The sequence below is a fragment of the Myotis nattereri genome (genome assembly GCF_964212035.1).
Source record: "Myotis nattereri genome assembly, chromosome: 1".
In the NCBI taxonomy this organism is placed as follows: domain Eukaryota; kingdom Metazoa; phylum Chordata; class Mammalia; order Chiroptera; family Vespertilionidae; genus Myotis; species Myotis nattereri.
This window is the reverse complement of record NC_138075.1, coordinates 63,470,569-63,487,930: the sequence shown is the minus strand read 5'-3', so window position 1 is coordinate 63,487,930 and position 17,362 is coordinate 63,470,569. Positions and strand designations below refer to the sequence as shown.

The window sequence follows — 17,362 nt, the reverse complement described above, 5'->3', positions numbered from 1 at the left end:
TCACAGAAGCTGGGAGGGGGCTGAAAGTTCCAACTTTATAATCACAAGTTTGGTCTTCCTGGTGATCAGCCCACATCTTGAAGCTATCTAGGGATCTCACGTTGAGTCACCTCATTAGCAAAAACTCAATTATGGTCAAAAGGGGCTCCTTATTATTCTTTTTGGTTATTGACTAACAACTCTATTCACTCAGAAAATTCCAAGGGTTTTAGGAGGTTTGTGCCAGGACTGGGGACAAACACCAAAAAAAGTACATATATATTTTTATTACACCACATTTCCAATGTGGGATATTAAATAATTATGATTATGCATTATTGCCCTGGGTTGTGTGTAGTCTTTGATATAGTATCGTGCCCCACCTTACTATAGAAAAGTAGTGTCTCTTTTCTGGGAAGTATGGAAATACATATATTCTAATATATAAAAAGCCAGGGCTGTCACGATCAAAATAACTGGACAAACGACTGAACAGCAAGCTGTGTGACCGGGCTGGCAGGGGGGTTAGTGAGGAACAGTCAAATGACTGAACAGCAGGCTGCATGGGGCAACCAGGCTGGCCGGGGAGGCGGGGGAGGGGAGGCAGTGAGGGGCGACCAGGCCAGTGGCGGGGGGCGGGCAGTTAGGGGTGACCAGGCTGGCAAAGGGGAGCAGGGAGCAGTTGGGGGCCACCAGGCTGGCAGGAGGGGCAGTAAGGGGCAACCAGGCCAAGGAGGGCAGTTGGGGGGTGACCAAGCTGGCAGGAAGGATGGGGGAGGCAGTTGGGGGTGACCAGGCCGGCAGGGGTGGCAGTTAGGGGCAATCAGGCAGGCAGGCAGGTGAGCAATTAGGAGCCAGCGGTCCTGGATTGTGAGAGGGATGTCCGACTGCTGGTTTAGGCCAGATCTCTGCGGGATTGGGTCTAAACTGGCAGTCGGACATCCCCCGAGGGGCCCTGGATTGGAGAGGGTGCAGGCTAGGCTGAGGGACAACTCCCCCCCCCTCCCCCCGCAATGCACGAATTTTGTGCATTGGGCCTCTAGTATATGTGTGTGTGTGTGTGTGTGTGTATTATATGTAAATATATATATATATTATATATATACACACACACACACATGCACTGAGTGGCCAGATTATTATGCCCAGCCAGATTATTATGACCACCCCATCAGTACTTTGTTGGGCCACCTTTTGCCTTCAATACTGCGGCAATTCTTCTTGGCATTGACTCCATGAGATGTTGAAAGGTGATGCGAGGAATCTGACACCATGCCTGATGAACAGCACTGTCCAGTTCTATGAGATTTGATGGTTGTGGAACCAGCTGCCTGATGGCTCTTTTAACTTTGTCCCACAAATCTCAATTGGATTGAGATCTGGGGCCACCTAAGCAAGGTAAAGTCTCCCTCATGTTCTTGAAACCACTCCTGCACAATATGAGCACCATGGCATGGCGCATTGTCTTGTTGGAAGAAGCCATCTCCATTGGGATACCCCATCAACATGATAGGATGAACTTGATCAGCAATGATACTTAGGTATGTTGTGCTATTCAGACATTTATAATGATCTGGCCCTCTAGCAACTTCAGTGCGAAATCATAGCTAATTAGCCTACAAACATCAGGTGGTCATAATAATCTGGCCACTCAGTATATATATATATCTACACTAATAAAAGAGAAAGATGCAAATTAACCATCACTCTGCCACTCCGCTACACCCACAAGCCATGCCCACTAGTGAATCAGTAGCGAGTATGCAAATTAACCCAACTAAGGTGGTGGTGGCCACGGAGCTGGAGCGAGCAGGAGGCTTGGGTTGCCCCTGGCGATGGAGGAAGCCAAGCTTCCCACCTGCCCTGGCCGGACCTGGGCTCCACTCAAGGCTACAAAGTTTCAATTATAGAAGATAAATAAATCCCAGATACTGCTTCCAGCCTGCCCTGGCCTCCGCTCAAGGAAGTGCTGAAAAAAAAAAAAAAAGAGAGAGGCTGGGAGCTTGGATTGCCTGGGGGCATGGCCAGCCTGAAAATGGCCCTTAGCCCCTCATCCAGGCTGGGCAGGCACCCCAGCGGGACCGCCACCCTGATCCGGGACACCCTTCAGGGCAAACCAGCTGGCCCCCACCCATGCACCAAGCCTCTTTCCTATATAATAAAAGGGTAATATGCAAATTGACCATAACAGCAGAATGACTGGGAATGACTGGTCACTATGACACACACTGACCACCAAGGGGCAGACGCTCAATGCAGGAGCTGCCCTCTGGTGGTCAGTGCGCTCCCACAGGGAGAGCTCTGCTCAGCCACAAGCCAGGCTGACGGCTGCCAGCACAGCGGTGGTGGCAGGAGCCTCTCCCACCTCCTCAGCAGCGCTAAGGATGTCTGACTACAGTTTAGGCCTGCTCCCTGCTGGCAAGTGGACATCCCCCAAGGGCTCCTGGGCTCCCAGAGGGATGTCTGACTGCCATCTTAGGCCCAATCCCCCGGGAAGTGGGCCTAAGCCAGCCGGTGGACATCCCCTGAGGGGTCCCAGACTTCGAGAGGGCACAGGCTGGGCTGAGGGACCCCCCGAGTGCACAAATTTTTGTGCACTGGGCCTCTAGTATGTATATGTATATATATATATATCACACACATATATTTTTCCATTTAACATTGTCACATTAGCACTGTTTTATCGTTGTTGATAAAGATTACAGACATAGTAAAGTGTAGTGATTTAAGAAAGGGACTGGCACCAGAATGCTTGGGTTCAAATCATTGTCTACCACTTATGGGTTGTATGACCTTGAGGGAGTCATTTAGTTGCTCCCTGCCTCAGTTTTGTCATCTGTAAAATGAGGATGATAATGGTATCCAACTCACAAGTTAAGGGCTTATGTTATTATCATCAAAATAGTTTATTTTGAGAATATCATGCTAAGAGAAATAAGTCAGCCAGAAAAAGCTAAGAACATATGATTTCACTCATATGTGGGATATAAAACTGAAATTCATAGACACAGACAACTGTATGGTGGTTACCAGAGGAAAGGCAGGTTGGGGGGTTAGTAAAGGGTAAAGGGGCCAAATATATTGTGACAAAAGAAGATCTGATTTTGAGTGTTTGGCACACAGTGCAAAATACAGATGATGTATCATAGAAATTACACATGAGATTTATATAATCTTATTAACCAGTGTCACCCCAATAAATCTAATAAAAAAGGAAAAAATGCTTATCATTACAACATTAACATATGTATATAGTAGAAATTTCATAAAATACAAAAAGCAGAAGAATGAAAATCACCCATTATCCTAAAACCCAGAGAAAACCGCTCACCCAGTGTTAACATTTTGCTTTTTTAAAAACATTTTTAAAAAAAAATATATGTTTTAATGATATTTTTACAGAGAGGAAGGCAGAGAGATAGAGTTAGAAACATCGATGAGAGAGAAACATCGATCAGCTGCCTCCTGCACACCCTCTACTGGGCATGTGCCTGCAACCAAGGTACATGCTCTTGACTGGAATCAAACCTGGAACCCTTCAGTCTGCAGCTCTATCCACTGAGTCAAACCAGTTAGGGCAACATTTTGCTTTTTTTAGTGCATTTTTTCTTACATAGTTGAGCTCCTATTGTTCATATTGTATTTCCAGTTTGTATACAGTACTGATCATAACAAGCATTTTATATGCTCTTTGTAAACATAATTTGGAAGGACTTATATAGTCTTCATATAATCATCTTGTGCAACCGTATTTTACTTAACCTTTCCCCAAAGTTTTGACATTCAGACTGCTATCCCTAGCTCCCCCAACCGCCTATGTTAAATGGAAGTGGTCATAAGTTAACCTTGGTAGAAACGGTCTGGGACCTGCGCTTTCCCTGGCCAGTGCGAAGTTTTTTCTGTGACCTGGACGTAATCAGATCAATCCACAAACCAGTTAACTGAGGGTTGACCCTATATTGTGAATGATCATTGAGCTGCATCTTTGTAAAGGTTTGTCTTCTTTCGTATTAGAGGCTACTTCCTTAGACTGGAGTCCCAGAAATGGACATACTGGGTCAAAGGATGATAAATGTTGTTTTCTAGAAGGGTCTTACAGATTTCAAACTTGCAGCAACAATGTATGAGCCTGCCTCACTTCCTGTGGGTCCCAAATCGCTGTGTCACTTCAGTTCTGAACTGTTGAAGAAGTTGTCAGAGTGCCAAAACCTCCGAATAAAGTTCATCCTAATTAAAGGCAGCACTCAACCTCCTTTCCACTTCCTGTCATTTCTCCCTCCACCAGGGCCTTTCCCCTTCCTTTCAGAGCCCCTTTTCCCTCTCAGCATTTTCTAATCCCCTCATGTAGCTGTCCCCTTCTTCAGTTTTTTGGGAAAAAACAATATAATGAAATTGGTCCCATTAAGAAGTTAGTGGTCTAAGCAGCTAGAAGGGTTACCCCCCGCTGGGTCCTTGCATTTGAATAAAGGGTTCCTGGGGCAGTGTTGAACCCAAAGGACTGAACTTGATGGCGGAATTGGGGCACAGTAATACCCAGAGTGGCATTGCAGTTATACAAGTAGGTGGTGTCCAAGACATCAGGCCAGTTCTGTGGGTGGGGGAAGCCAAGGCCCACGTCTGAGAAGCTCAGAGCAGAAACGCCCATCTCTCGGAGGAACTATGAAGGGGAGATTGCTTACTGATTGCATATAATAAAAGACTGACTGGTCAGTAGCATATGCAGATTCTTTACATAAAACATAACTTTATGATACCAGGCAGGGATCTTTTTTATGGCTCCCTTATCAACTGGTTGAAATTGCCAAAGGTGTGGAGGGCCTTTGCCTGTGTGTCTGTTGCCCATGTTTTGATTGAATTGTGTGTCTCTGGGAGGCAGAGCCAGAAGGCTCTCTGAGTGCGGCCGAGTCCCTGATTTCCCTGGTGTGAACACGGAGTTGCAGAAGGTGGGTTTCTTGCTGGACTACTTCTGCTTCAGCAGGCCTTAGGGGCCCTATGGCAAGGACTTGTACAGGTGTCTGTCTAGCTGTGGACTTGTCCATTTTTGATGGACTGAAAAACCAAAGAAAGCGTTGAGGCGTGTGCCTGAGAGGAGAACGGGGGACTGCCGGATGCACTCAGGAGGCCCTGTAGTTTTTGCATGGACAAAGTCCTAGATGTCCTGACAGGAGGAGGAAGGGGAGAAAAGGGAACTCTGCCAGTTGTTAGTTACAATCTTGTGCTGTCAGGAGACTTTGGGACCACAGCCAGCTGGGGAGGTAGCTGTGTGGGAGGTGGTGGGTACCCGCTGGAGCTGGCCAGATGCCCGCCTACCTTCCTCTGGAAGGAAAATGCTTTGGTCGCACACTGGTCCCTTCCTTACTCATAGCCTCATCTATTCCTTTCTATCCAGATCCAGTGTGAAGATGACCCCGCTGGTGGCCGTGGTCTCTAGCCCCCATGCCCGGCTGTTTACCTGCTTCTTCAGACTGGGCGTCCAGCAGGCCAGCCCACTTCAGCTGCACACAGGGACCAGCCTGGCGGCCAAGAACTACCATGAGGTGCTGGTGCTGGGTGGGGGCAGCGGTGGGATCACCATGGCCTCCCGTATGAAGAAGAGAGTGGGTGCAGAGAATGTGGCCATCGTTGAGCCCAGCGAGGTAAGTCTCCCCCTCCTGGGTGTGTGTGTGTGTGTGTGTGTGCGATAGGGGGTGGGGATGACTGTCAGGCGCGGGATGTCATGTCCCTGGGTTAGTGCTTCTCCTCTGAGCACAACAATCAGGCAGTCCAAAAAGATGGGAGAGGGTGGAGGGAGGGAGGGAGAGAGAGAAGAGATCCCTTGGCTTTTTATGTTCTCTTCTGTATGAGTCTTGTGCTAACACATTACCACAGATTGAGTGTCTTAAAACAATAGATACTTATTCTCTCATAAGTATTAACTTGATTACGTCTGCAAAGACCCTATTTCCAAATAAGGTCACGTTCCTAGGTACCTGGGTCAGGACTTTAGTATATCTCAACCCGGAAGCCCTCTCTCTCCAACATCATGTCCAGAGGAAAGTCAGTGGTCATTGCTCTTTCCTGTCTGTGGTCCAGTCTGGAGAGAGGTGATGAGTGATAGCCCAGGGAGGCCTCTGGGAAGGTGTCAGTGGGTTTCAGAAATTTAAGTGCAAGGAATTAGAAATAGATTATAAGTCAGAAAAAGGTAGTAAACACCGGGAGGGAAGTTGGGAAGTGTTACCAGGACGGAAGTTGGGAAGTGTTTATGTGTAAGGCACTATTTCATGAAAAAACATTTAAAAATTGTCCAAAAGCTACAGATAAGTATTCGAGATTTCTGGTGGTTTGTCTAAGGTTTCCTAAGGAACCAGGCATGTACCAGTTGGGAACTGTGTCCTTGGGGGCAGGGCGCAGAATGGATCTGGTGCCTGTTTGGTGGGGAGGGGAGGGTGAGAAGGCACCCTGCTTTCCAAGTCCTCTCCGCAGTACCCGGGAGGCTGCCCAGGCTCCCTGCAATCTCAGCCTGGTGTGCTGTGGTGGGAGGGGGGACTGGGAGGTGCTCTCTGTTACTCTCCTTTTTAAAGTGACTCATTCAGGACAGCATTATAAATGAGAATGGCCTGAGAGCCGTGTCAGGTGGCCTACTGTAGCTAACCCTTGCACGGGGGCTACTCTTGGCAATGAGACGGAGGCGCTGGACACAGTTCAGGAGGCCAGAGTCATGTCTGTGAGGACGTGCAGGACAGGAGTCTCTTGAAGGAGCCGCCAGTGGCTCAGGTGGTTGGCACTTTCCCTCCTGTATCTGGTTTAGTGATTGCTGGAGCTGATGGTTGTTTGTAGTCAATAAAACATCCGAGCTTGTTCTTATTCCTCTATCTGTTCAAGACGGACTTGGAACTGTTCAGCTCTTGCAGCTGGAGTCCTCTGCCCCTTGTCCTCGGGATCGCGGCCGTTATTGGCTGTAGGGAGATTGCAAGGCCCTTCCTCAGTTCTTGTCACTTCTCTGTGGCTGCTGGCAATTCTGTCCAGCCAGTCTGAGGTGTTTGGGCGATGTTGAGAAGGTGTTTGGGTATACGTGGCATTATGCGGTAGCATTTGGTGTCTCCTGGCTTTGGGTGTAAATCCTCTGAGAAAGGAGGAGGTGCTAATAGGGTTGACAGGCAATGTCTGCACCTTCCTCGGGCTTGGCAAACACAGTGGGAAGTTAATAGAGTTTGAGGATCCCCAGAGTCGCTGTAAGCTTCAGACTTACCGCAGTCCCCACAAACATCTGAGGGACCATATTATGCTACTGGACTTAATTTTTCTTTATATCTGTGCACATAGTAAATGTATCCATAATGTCTACATTATACATGTATATGTAACATGTACCTGTTAAACCCAAATCAACTGTCATCTGTCAGCAATAAATAATACAATGGTTGCTAATGATAGGTTATGGCTTTTTAAAAAATCCTCACCTGAGGCTATGTTTTTATTAATTTTTTTTTTTAGAGAGACAGAAAGTGGGGGAGAGAGAAAGAGAGAGAGAGATGTGTGAGAGAAACATCAATCAGTTGCCTCCCATACATGCTCCAACGGGGTTGAACCCACAACCTAGGTACCCTGACTGGGAATTGAACCCACAACCTTTTGGTGTACGGATGATGTTCCAACCAACTGAGCCACATCAGCCAGGGTAGTTTATGGTATTTTTTTTTTTTATTTTTTATTAATGATCTTGGCAGAATTCTTATAGGTGACGACTCTTCAGAGTTTAACATAATAGGAGACACCAGTGGGAGGGGTGGTGGGGAGGACAACCCGGAGACTTTCTGTGTGATGCTCCAAGAGTCAGGAGGGAGTATTAGCTCGGGTGCCTCTAGCTATGACACTTTGGTCAGCCTCAAATGGAAATGAATCTCCAAAACTTTGTTTCTCAGAGACATTTCTACCAGCCAATCTGGACACTGGTGGGTGCTGGTGCCAAACAGCTGTCCTCATCTGGCCGCCCCACAGCGAGTGTGATTCCATCTGGTGTGGAGTGGATCAAAGACAGAGTGGCTGAGCTGAACCCAGACAAGAACTGCATCCGCACAGACACCGGCAAGGAGGTAACCGCTGGGATCCCTTGGCTTTTGTTCATCTGAAGGCTTGTATGACATGCACAGCTATTATCAAACTGGTCAGCTCCCTGGTGGGACAGTGGTATATATAAGTGTGTGTGCATGTGTGTGTGTGGTAAATACTGCTTGAGAGGGTAGAGTGTGTGGTGAATGGAGGGTGGGACAGATGGAAGGACTGAGGATGTTGAATTAATAAAGAACTAAGACAAGTATTTGTGGACGCCCACTTTTTGCCATATTGCTTGGCACAGTGTCTCGCACCTGAATGTTTACTGAACAAATACTGCTACGTGTTAAAATAGCAGGCACCTTCCTCCTTTTCCCTTTGGAGCAGCCAGCTTCTCTCCCTGACAGCTGACCTCCCAGAGGAAGGAGATATTGGAAAATATCATCGCAGTCACACTAGGGGGTGCTCTGCCAGTGTAGTAAATACCCATGTGACTGAGCTTTCTACCAGGGCTCAGGAGAATTGCAGCTGCTGGAGCATGAGGCTCAAAATTGATCAGCATCATTTACAAGTCTCCTTCCACCCCCCACCACCCAGGGGTCAAAGCTTTTCAGAAAGTGCTGTCCCTGCATTTTATTAAGGTGATGAGAGCAGATGGTGAGACCACAGGCTCAGAAGCCATCTGCAACGTCATGTCCCCTCATCTGCTGCTGAGCCCAGGACCATGGCAGGCAGTGCAGCCATCATGCTGACCATGCCTGCTCCAGGCTCCCATGGTTCTTGGGCCCCCAGGGTGCTATGGGATTTAATACCTTCCTTATTCCTTGTTCTTTCTGTAGTGTGGGAGAGAATGTCTTCTCTCTCTTGTGAGGAGAAACCCTTCAACTATTCAGAGATGGTTCTTATAGTCTATGTCAGTATTCTGTTCAGATGGATTTGTCCCCTTGTCCCCACTTTTCATCATCTTCCACGGCCTTCAGTCCCCTCATGACCCTCTTTCTCCTACTTTAGACATCATCGGACTTGTCCCCTCCATGAAAAGGCTCCCGGAAGAGGAAGCCACTCTGCAGAACAGCCCAGAATAGCGTGGCCCCACTCCCTCCCACAGTCAGATGCTGCCTGATTTAGCATTTGCCTTTGTAGCGACAGTTGCCATGGGCTGATTCATGCTGGGCTTGGGGTTAGTTCAAACCTCTGGGTCTTTTTTCCCCCATATGATCCACAAGTCAGGCTCTCCCATCCTAAAATAAACACATAATATTTAATATCTTATTTAATACAATATACATTTATTTAAGTTAAAATTCTTATGTTATTTCCCCCCTGTTGATGAACTTCCTTATTTCCCCTGCATCTCCAGGAGGGCGGACTGAATGAAACACAAGGTTGTTCTCAGTTCTCAAGACTGAGCGTTGAGGCTCATTTCCCTTGCCATCTGCTGCCGGCTCATGGGGCTAGGAGAGCTGTGTCTTATAACCCACATCAGCCCTCTGGTAGAGCAGTGTCTGCCCCCTTGATCACACCCCTTTACATTATAGGAAACACTCAGAGCCCTTTATGGTTGAGTTTGTGCTCATTTAAGGATCATAATCTTGTCTCATCTCGGAGAATGGAAGGCATTGGTAGGTGTTCTCACTTCTAAGCCCTGGGTAGACCTCTCAGATGTAGACCTTAGGGAACTTGCAGTGTCTTGTTTTAGGGCTGAGGAAGAAGTTGGTGCAAGATGGTGAGACTTCATTCCAGGATTTTTAAGGCAAAAGTATTCCATAGTCATATCTGAAATCTGCGTATAGCATCTCATGGGAGATACTTTGTCAGTTGCGTAAAGTGGATGTTCAAGAAATGTTGCTGTTATTATTTTTAAGAGAATACATGAAAAAAAGGAAAAGGAGATATTTATTGAGTATCCACTATGTGCCAGTATAGTTATTGGTGAAAGCAGGGTTGCAAAATGAATCCAGGTCAATGCTCTTCTTTTTCCAAACTACAGTCGATGAGCCTGGAATGTTGAACTGGATGAACATCCTGTTTGCTAAGTTGTTAGTTACCTTCCCACCCCCTGGGTAAAATGAGAACATTTACCCATATTTAGCCTTCAGGAGAGGTCTGTACTGTTCTCTGTAGTTGCTCAAAAGTCTTGTCTACAAGTTTTTGCAATTCCTTAGGGTTTAGGTCACCTGGCCTGGAAACTTGAACTTATCCAAACACTTGAGGCTTTCTTTTTATTCTTTGGTATGTTAGGGTTTATTCTCCCTTACTGATTTTTTATAATCTTAAGCTTATCTGTTATTATTACTCCTAAAAAATGATCAATATTGTGCTCTAATAGAAACAGCAGGGCACACACAAACCAAAGGCTTTTCTTGTTGACAGTGGGCGTATGTTTTACCTGTAGATCATCTCCCCTGGACCTCATGCTACCTCTGACCTCATATACCCTGAAGATTCAACACAGTTCCCCCAGCCATTTAATGGGCCCAATACACTTTCCTACAGAACAAGGAATTTCAGGGTACCCGTTGTCTATGGATAGGCAAATCATAGGGATGGTGATGTATATATTATTATCCACTTCGATAAATTGTATTTTCACATGCAGCTGGAATCAACCACCCATCCATTCATTCATCCAACAAACGTTACTGAGTTCCTCACTTTAACTTGGTGACTATGCTAGGTTCTAGGAATATAAGGAGTAAGACACAACCTTTATCCTCTAGGAGTGTTGGATGTGGTGGGGAGGATATTACTGGTATATAGCTCGACAGGTGCTATAAAGCATCATGGGCACTGGGTTAAGACGGAGTCATAGGACGCCCTCACTGTGGTCGTGACCACGGGGCTGATCTGGGCCCCAGGGCAGGACCTCTGCAGTGACTTGCTCCTGTTGCTCCCCAGCGTGAGTCAAGCTTCCTGCATCTTGGAATCCCCTCTCTTTAACTGTGATCTGCACGGCCGTGTGCTGCGCTTCTCTCTTTAGTAAAGGAGAGAGACCCTCGTCACCTGATATCCTTTCTGGGCCCCTGACTTTCATTGCAATCTCACCTTCAGCTTCCTAGGAAGTCCTTTTACTTTACATCCTTCTTGCTGACTTTTTTTTTTTTTTGCTTCAACTTTTCTTCCTCCCCATTTGCAACCCACATTTCTATCATAATAAGTAGGGAGACTTTTGCTCCCAGCATGAATAATCACAATACCCATATTTAGGGAGGGGACTTTTAAGTTCCAAACAGATCATTAAATAATATGAGATACACTGTATCACTTCCTTTTCAATGGCCTTCAAAAGAGCAGTTTCTCAGTTGTGATAGCAATCCATCCATATGACAGGCCAGATTTGCTAGGGATTCACACTTAACCCTATTAAGAGAAAATGGATTATTTTTAAGATTAGAAAGTCATTCCCCAACATGAAAAAGTGTTAACACAGGCCCTGCACAGAAAGTTGTGGCCTCTTTGCTGTCATTCTCCACTGTGTGAAAATATAGGAGGCTCAGCTCTCAGAAGCCAGGCAGGTTATGCAATGTTTGTGAAGCAATGAGGTGTGAGAATGATGGGCGTGATGGCAGACTGGAGCCTATACAGGTCCCCTCCCTCCCCCCTCAACACACACACACCCTGCCCCACCACCCATAGCCCCAAGTCATTCACATAAAAAAAATGGAAATGCTGTGATGGCCCCACTCACCTGGGGCCTGAGTCAGTCCTGGGACTGCCACTGTTTGGGTCCTGGTCTAAATGGCATTGCTTTGTGTTGCAGATCTCCTACAAATATCTCATTATTGCTCTCGGAATCCAGCTGGACTATGGGAAGGTACGTTTAAATGACTTCTGTGTTCCCTGGCCTACTTCTGCCAAGATCAAGCACTGCCTTGAGTGTCTTTATATTCATCTGACAAGAAAAAGTACTAAGAAATCCTCTTCTAGTTTTATTTCTCAGCAGTCTTTTTATGGTTTTAAAAACGTCTTATCCGAGATTCTGTTAATGATAACATGATCCAGCTCTAAGCTGTAATCATAAGTCAACATGTCCATGCTCTGATGGGAATTCATGCAAAAGAGCAGCCTTTTCCACGCTTACAAGAAAACTACCTTTCTATGTGGGACTGAGTTGGCGGTATTGCAGGTTAAACTTTCCTTTGAAAGTAAGATTTAGATTTTGAATTTCTAAGCAGACTTTACGGATAGAATGCCAGCAGTTAGTTGACCAGGAGCTGGAGAGAGGTTTGGGTTTTGCCCTGTGGCGGCTGGGTGTTTTTGGTCCAAGTGACCAACGCAATATAACTTCTACCCTGGAAGTTCCTTCCATCTCCCTTTTCCATGAGCTATGGGTCTGGATGCTGTCTGGCAATGGTGACATTCACGCTCAGTTTCCTAAAACATCACGGAGTAAGTCAGTAATTATTGTGATTTCCACAAGTTTGTTGGGGACGCTGGGTAAATAGTTGGAGAACATAAAGCAGAGCGACACAGGCAAGGGCCTCATCCGAGTCGGCCCAGGAAAGACTTCATCTTTGAAGTGTGTTTCTGTGTAAACCCCCCCCAAACCATGACATGTCGGGGTGGGGGTGGTGACAGTGTCCTGGGGCGTGTCCTGAGATGGTTCGAAGAAGCCATGTGTCGGTGTGAAGGTTGTGATGAGTTTGGTCATGGTGGTTTGGCCATGAGTCTCACAGAATGACAAGCTGTGGAGCAGACTGTGGAGAAGGTGCCAGTGACACCTTCTGGGAGGCCCTTGTCTCTCACAGACCCCGGAAGTGGTGATGCAGCACAGATGGCGCAGCTCCACGGTACCCCCTCCCCTCCCCTGCCCCCCGGAGCCCCTGTGCCGCCTGAGAGGACTGAAGAGACCAGTGCTGAGAGTCCGTAGCAGCTTTTTGCAGCAAACCAAGAAATAATATTTAAACTGCTGATATTACAGCTACTTGAACCGTAGCAGGAGCTGTGATCAGTAATCAGAGGAATCGTTGCCCTTGTCATTGAGTGAGATGGAGGAGATCACAGGATCCTGTTTCCTTGAGACCAGAGGGGTTGGTGTCCAGTGACCTGGAGATGGCCTATATTCTGGACAACAGCCTGGGAAGGTTCTGAAGGACCAGCCCATCGTGATGACTGTTTTTGAGAGTTTCCTTCTCTTGCTGGAAGAAATGGTGCTTGAGTCTCTTACCTCAATCTGTGCCATTTTCGTTGCATGCTGTGAACCTACAGCATTTAAGACAAGTACCCGGTTATCTCACTGGCAGGAATACACTACCACTTACAGAGCATCACCTTGTGAGGTTCAGTTTTTCTCAGCACTTGACACACATGGTCTCACTTACTCCTGCCAAGAGCCCTACGGAGCTGTTACTTTTATCCCCCTTTACAGGTCGTGAGCGTAAGCTTTTCAAGCCTCAGTGCCCACCGAATCACCCGTTAAAACCGATTTCTGGGCTTGCCCATGAGTTCTTGATTCAGTAGGTCTGGGGTGGGGGCTGAGAATGTGCATTTTCAGGCAGGTTCCCAGGGAGCGCTGGTGCTGCTGGTCCTGAGACCACACTTTGAGTGGCTTAGAGATATTAGTTAATTTACCAACGGTCACCCTTCCTCTTCCCAGTAAGGCAGCTGGCTCTCCAAACACAAGTATGCCTGGATTCTTGTCTTTACTCCGATGGTGGGAAGAGATGTTTTCAAATTATGGTCTCAAGGCCAGGGAGGCAGAGGGGCTTCTCTGGGCTGACAGTCTGCAGCTTGGGTGCTACACCCACCTGCCTGCTGCATTGTGTGTGAGGACTGGGGGCTAATAATTGTACTGAAATGCTTGTGAGGCTGTAGAAATGGCAAAGCAAGCCAACTGCACTTCTGTCAAACATTTATTTTTACAGTTTTCATTCAATTTTGTTTTCATTGGTTTCAGGCATACAGCTTAGTGGTTAAACAATCATATACTTTACATACCCACCTGGCACCATTCATAATTATGAGAATATTATTGACTATATTCCCTATGCTGTGCCTTACATCCCCATGACAGCTTTGTAACTACCAATTTGTACTTCTTAATCACCTAAACTCTTTCACCCAGTCCCCTAATCCCCACCCCCTTGGGCAACCACCAGTCAGCTCTCTGCATCTATGAGTCTGTTCCAACTTTGTTTGTTTATTTTGTTCTTTAGATTCAACATATAAGTAAAATCATATGGTAAAAAAATGTGTTTTTTTTGTGTGTGTGTCTTTTGTTGCAGATTAAAGGCCTACCTGAAGGTTTTTCCCAACCCAAAATAGGGTCTAACTATTCAGTTGGTACGGTAGAGAAGACGTGGAAAGCTCTGCAGGACTTCAAGGAGGGCAATGCCATCTTTACCTTTCCAAACACTCCCATAAAGTGTGCTGGGGCCCCGCAGAAGATCATGTACTTATCGGAAGACTATTTCAGGAAGGTATGCTTCCTTCCCAGGGACAGGGCAGGGTGGGGGAGTAGACGGTGCTAATTTGCTGAGTGCCAGAATTCCATTTTATCCATGTCAAGATGCTTTTTCTTATTTCTTGTTACATATGTACAAAATTATATAATTAGAAGTTCATAATAGAAAAAAGGAAAAAGACAATCATAATCCAATTGTTTTAATACAGCTGGTATCATCAATTTGACATGACTTTCCATTTTTTTCTTATGCATGTTTTTGTTTTATTTTAAAATATATTTTTATTGATTTCGGAAAGGAAGGAAGAGGGAGAGAGAGAGAGAAACATCAATGATGAGAGAGCATCATTGATTGGCTGCCTCCTGCACGTCTCCTACCGGGGATCGAGCCCGCAACCTGGGCATGTGTCCTTGACCAGAATTGAACCTGGGACCCTTCAGTCCACAAGCTGATCTCTATCCACTGAGCCAAACCGGCTAGGGCTCTTATGCATGTTATTTTAAACATGGTTACAATCATACTGTACATACAAACTAAGTTTGTATGATTATTAAATAGTCTTTGTAACATACTTTTTAAAAAATATATTATTATTGATTTCAGAGGGGAAGGGAGAGGGAGAGAGAGAGAGATAGAAACATTAATGATGAGAGAGAATTATTGATTGGCTGCTTCCTGCATACCACACACAGGATTGAGCCCGCAACCTGGGAATCAAACCATGACCTCCTGGTTCATATGTCAATGCTCAACCATTGAGCCACGCCAGCTGGGCTGTAACATACCTTTTAATGTGTGTATAAAAGTCTCCTGGGGAGGTATGTTAAAGACTGCTTAAATATTTTCATATAGTTAGACAACTAGTTGCACATTGATCATTTTTATACATAATAATATCCTCAGCTCAAGTTTAAGGTTATAAATATTTTCTGGCTCTTATATACATTTTTGGAAGTATAATAGGAAAAAATGCCAATTCTAAAGGGAAAAAAATAATGTTCGCGTAGAACTTCAAACAGTGGAAAGATTTGTCTCTATCCACTAAGATGCTGTTTAGAGACGTTGCTCACACACCCTCTGTGTCGGGTCTGCAGCCCAAGAACACGTGGTGTGCAGCTGGGGGAGCTGCCCTGGCCCTCCTGCCCTCTGCAGGCTGTCACACTAGGTTTACTAAAGCGTGGTCCCACTCGAGACAGTGCGGGTTCAGAGCAGCCTGTGGTTCTGTAAAGGGACAGGTGAGGAGAAGGGGAGGGGACGATGGGATGGAGGAGGTGTTGAATGCGCGCTGGGAACCCAGCACTGGGAAGGCTTCACCTGAGTCATGGAGACCAGCACCAACCCCACGGGTGGGGAATTAAGTCATCATTTCTGTGGGTAAGAGGCCTTTCTGGGTTAGAGAATTCCGGGTTGGCAATTTGAGGTTCTTACTCACCTAGCTTCTTCTAAATAGTGAGATCCAGGTGAGCAAATCCTACAAGGAGCTGGACAGAAGAAAAGAGACTAGCTGTTCCTCCTGGAAGTTCTCTTTGTTTAACTCACCTCCCAACTCTTGGGTGGTCTGAGAGACCTTCCTGAGATCTAGGTGTTGGGGAGAATACCAGCCTCTCTGAGACCTGAGCAGCACTGGGGTGTGCGAGCCAAGGGGACATGCCTTCGTGTCGTTCACGCCTGTCCCTCAGCGCCGAGAACAGACTGGGCAGCTCTAGGACCTCATTACATCCTTACTGAGTGAATGAGCAAATGAGCATATGAGTAAACAATCAGCTCTGTTTTCCCCTAGAAGAAATCTCACCTCTGGCCTTCAATTGAACAGTGCCCACCTCAACCCTTTGGTTCAGGCGTGCACTTAGTTGCTGTGTTGCTGACAGAAAATAAGACGGAGGTAGTGGATTGGTCCACACCTCACCCCACCAGGGCAAAGGGGTAGAGAAAGCTGGCGAGGCCTCTTCTGAAGGGTTTAATTCTTGTCTCAGTTGAAAAACAAAACAAAAGGCGGCTGGAGTAATGCTTTGGTGTTGGTTGTTTCTATTCTTTCCTTTTCCTCAGACAGGGAAGCGATCCAAGGCCAATATCATTTTCAACACTTCCCTGGGATCGATTTTTGGGGTTAAGAAGTATGCAGATGCCCTGATGGAGATCATCCAGGAACGGAACCTCACTGTGAACTACAAGCAAAATCTCATTGAAGTCCGAGCCGATAAACAAGAGGCTGTGTTTGAGAACTTGGACAAGCCTGGAGAGACCCAAGTGATTTCTGTGAGTGGCGAGGTTGAGCTGTCAGCTGAACAGTGTTGTGGATGCAGGCGTCATTGTGGCTCCTACTTCCCTGCCCATCACCATTGTGCACTGGGGCAGGCTGGTTACAATGAGCATCTTAGGACGGTGATGGAGGAGGGTGGACCAACATGGGTGGGGAAGAGAAAGAGGTAGGAGGCTGTGTTCATGGGAGGGAGGAAGGTTTATCTACTGGTACCAAGTAGATTTTTATCCTGGTTTTTTTTTTTTAATATATTTTATTGATTTTTTACAGGGAGGAAGGGAGAGGGATAGAGAGTTAGAAACATCAATGAGAGAGAAACATCGATCAGTTGCCTCCTGCACACCTCCTACTGGGGATGTGCCCGCAACCAAGGTACATGCCTTTGACCGGAATCGAACCTGAGACCTTTCAGTCCGCAGGCCGACGCTCTATCCACTGAGCCAAACCAGTTAGGGCTTTATCCTGTTTTATGTCTCTGCTTTTCTTGGTACTGAGCCACTTGAAGCAGTCAGATATTTCACAACTTCAGTTACAGCCGAGCGTTCTGGAAGGGCTTCCTTACATGCAGGGTCTGGTGATTGATGGAGTTTATAGAATGGGACAAACAGCCCTGATTGTGGTTAGTTCAAGAACGACAGGGACGTCTCTCACGCTGAAGAGGCTGTCTGTTAAACATCTTTCACCTGCG

General features: G+C 46.5%; 1 protein-coding gene across 2 annotated transcripts in view; it reads left to right on the top strand.

The window, feature by feature from the left end:
- Positions 1-17,362, top strand: part of SQOR (sulfide quinone oxidoreductase) — a 57,133-nt gene that overhangs the window by 24,407 nt on the left and 15,364 nt on the right. For both annotated transcript variants that reach the window (XM_081096046.1, XM_081096047.1), the window contains exons 2-6: positions 5,369-5,615; positions 7,881-8,051; positions 11,771-11,824; positions 14,235-14,429; positions 16,461-16,670. In XM_081096046.1, coding sequence (XP_080952172.1) covers positions 5,369-5,615; positions 7,881-8,051; positions 11,771-11,824; positions 14,235-14,429; positions 16,461-16,670 — 877 coding nt within the window. The remainder of the gene's footprint in view (positions 1-5,368; positions 5,616-7,880; positions 8,052-11,770; positions 11,825-14,234; positions 14,430-16,460; positions 16,671-17,362) is intronic.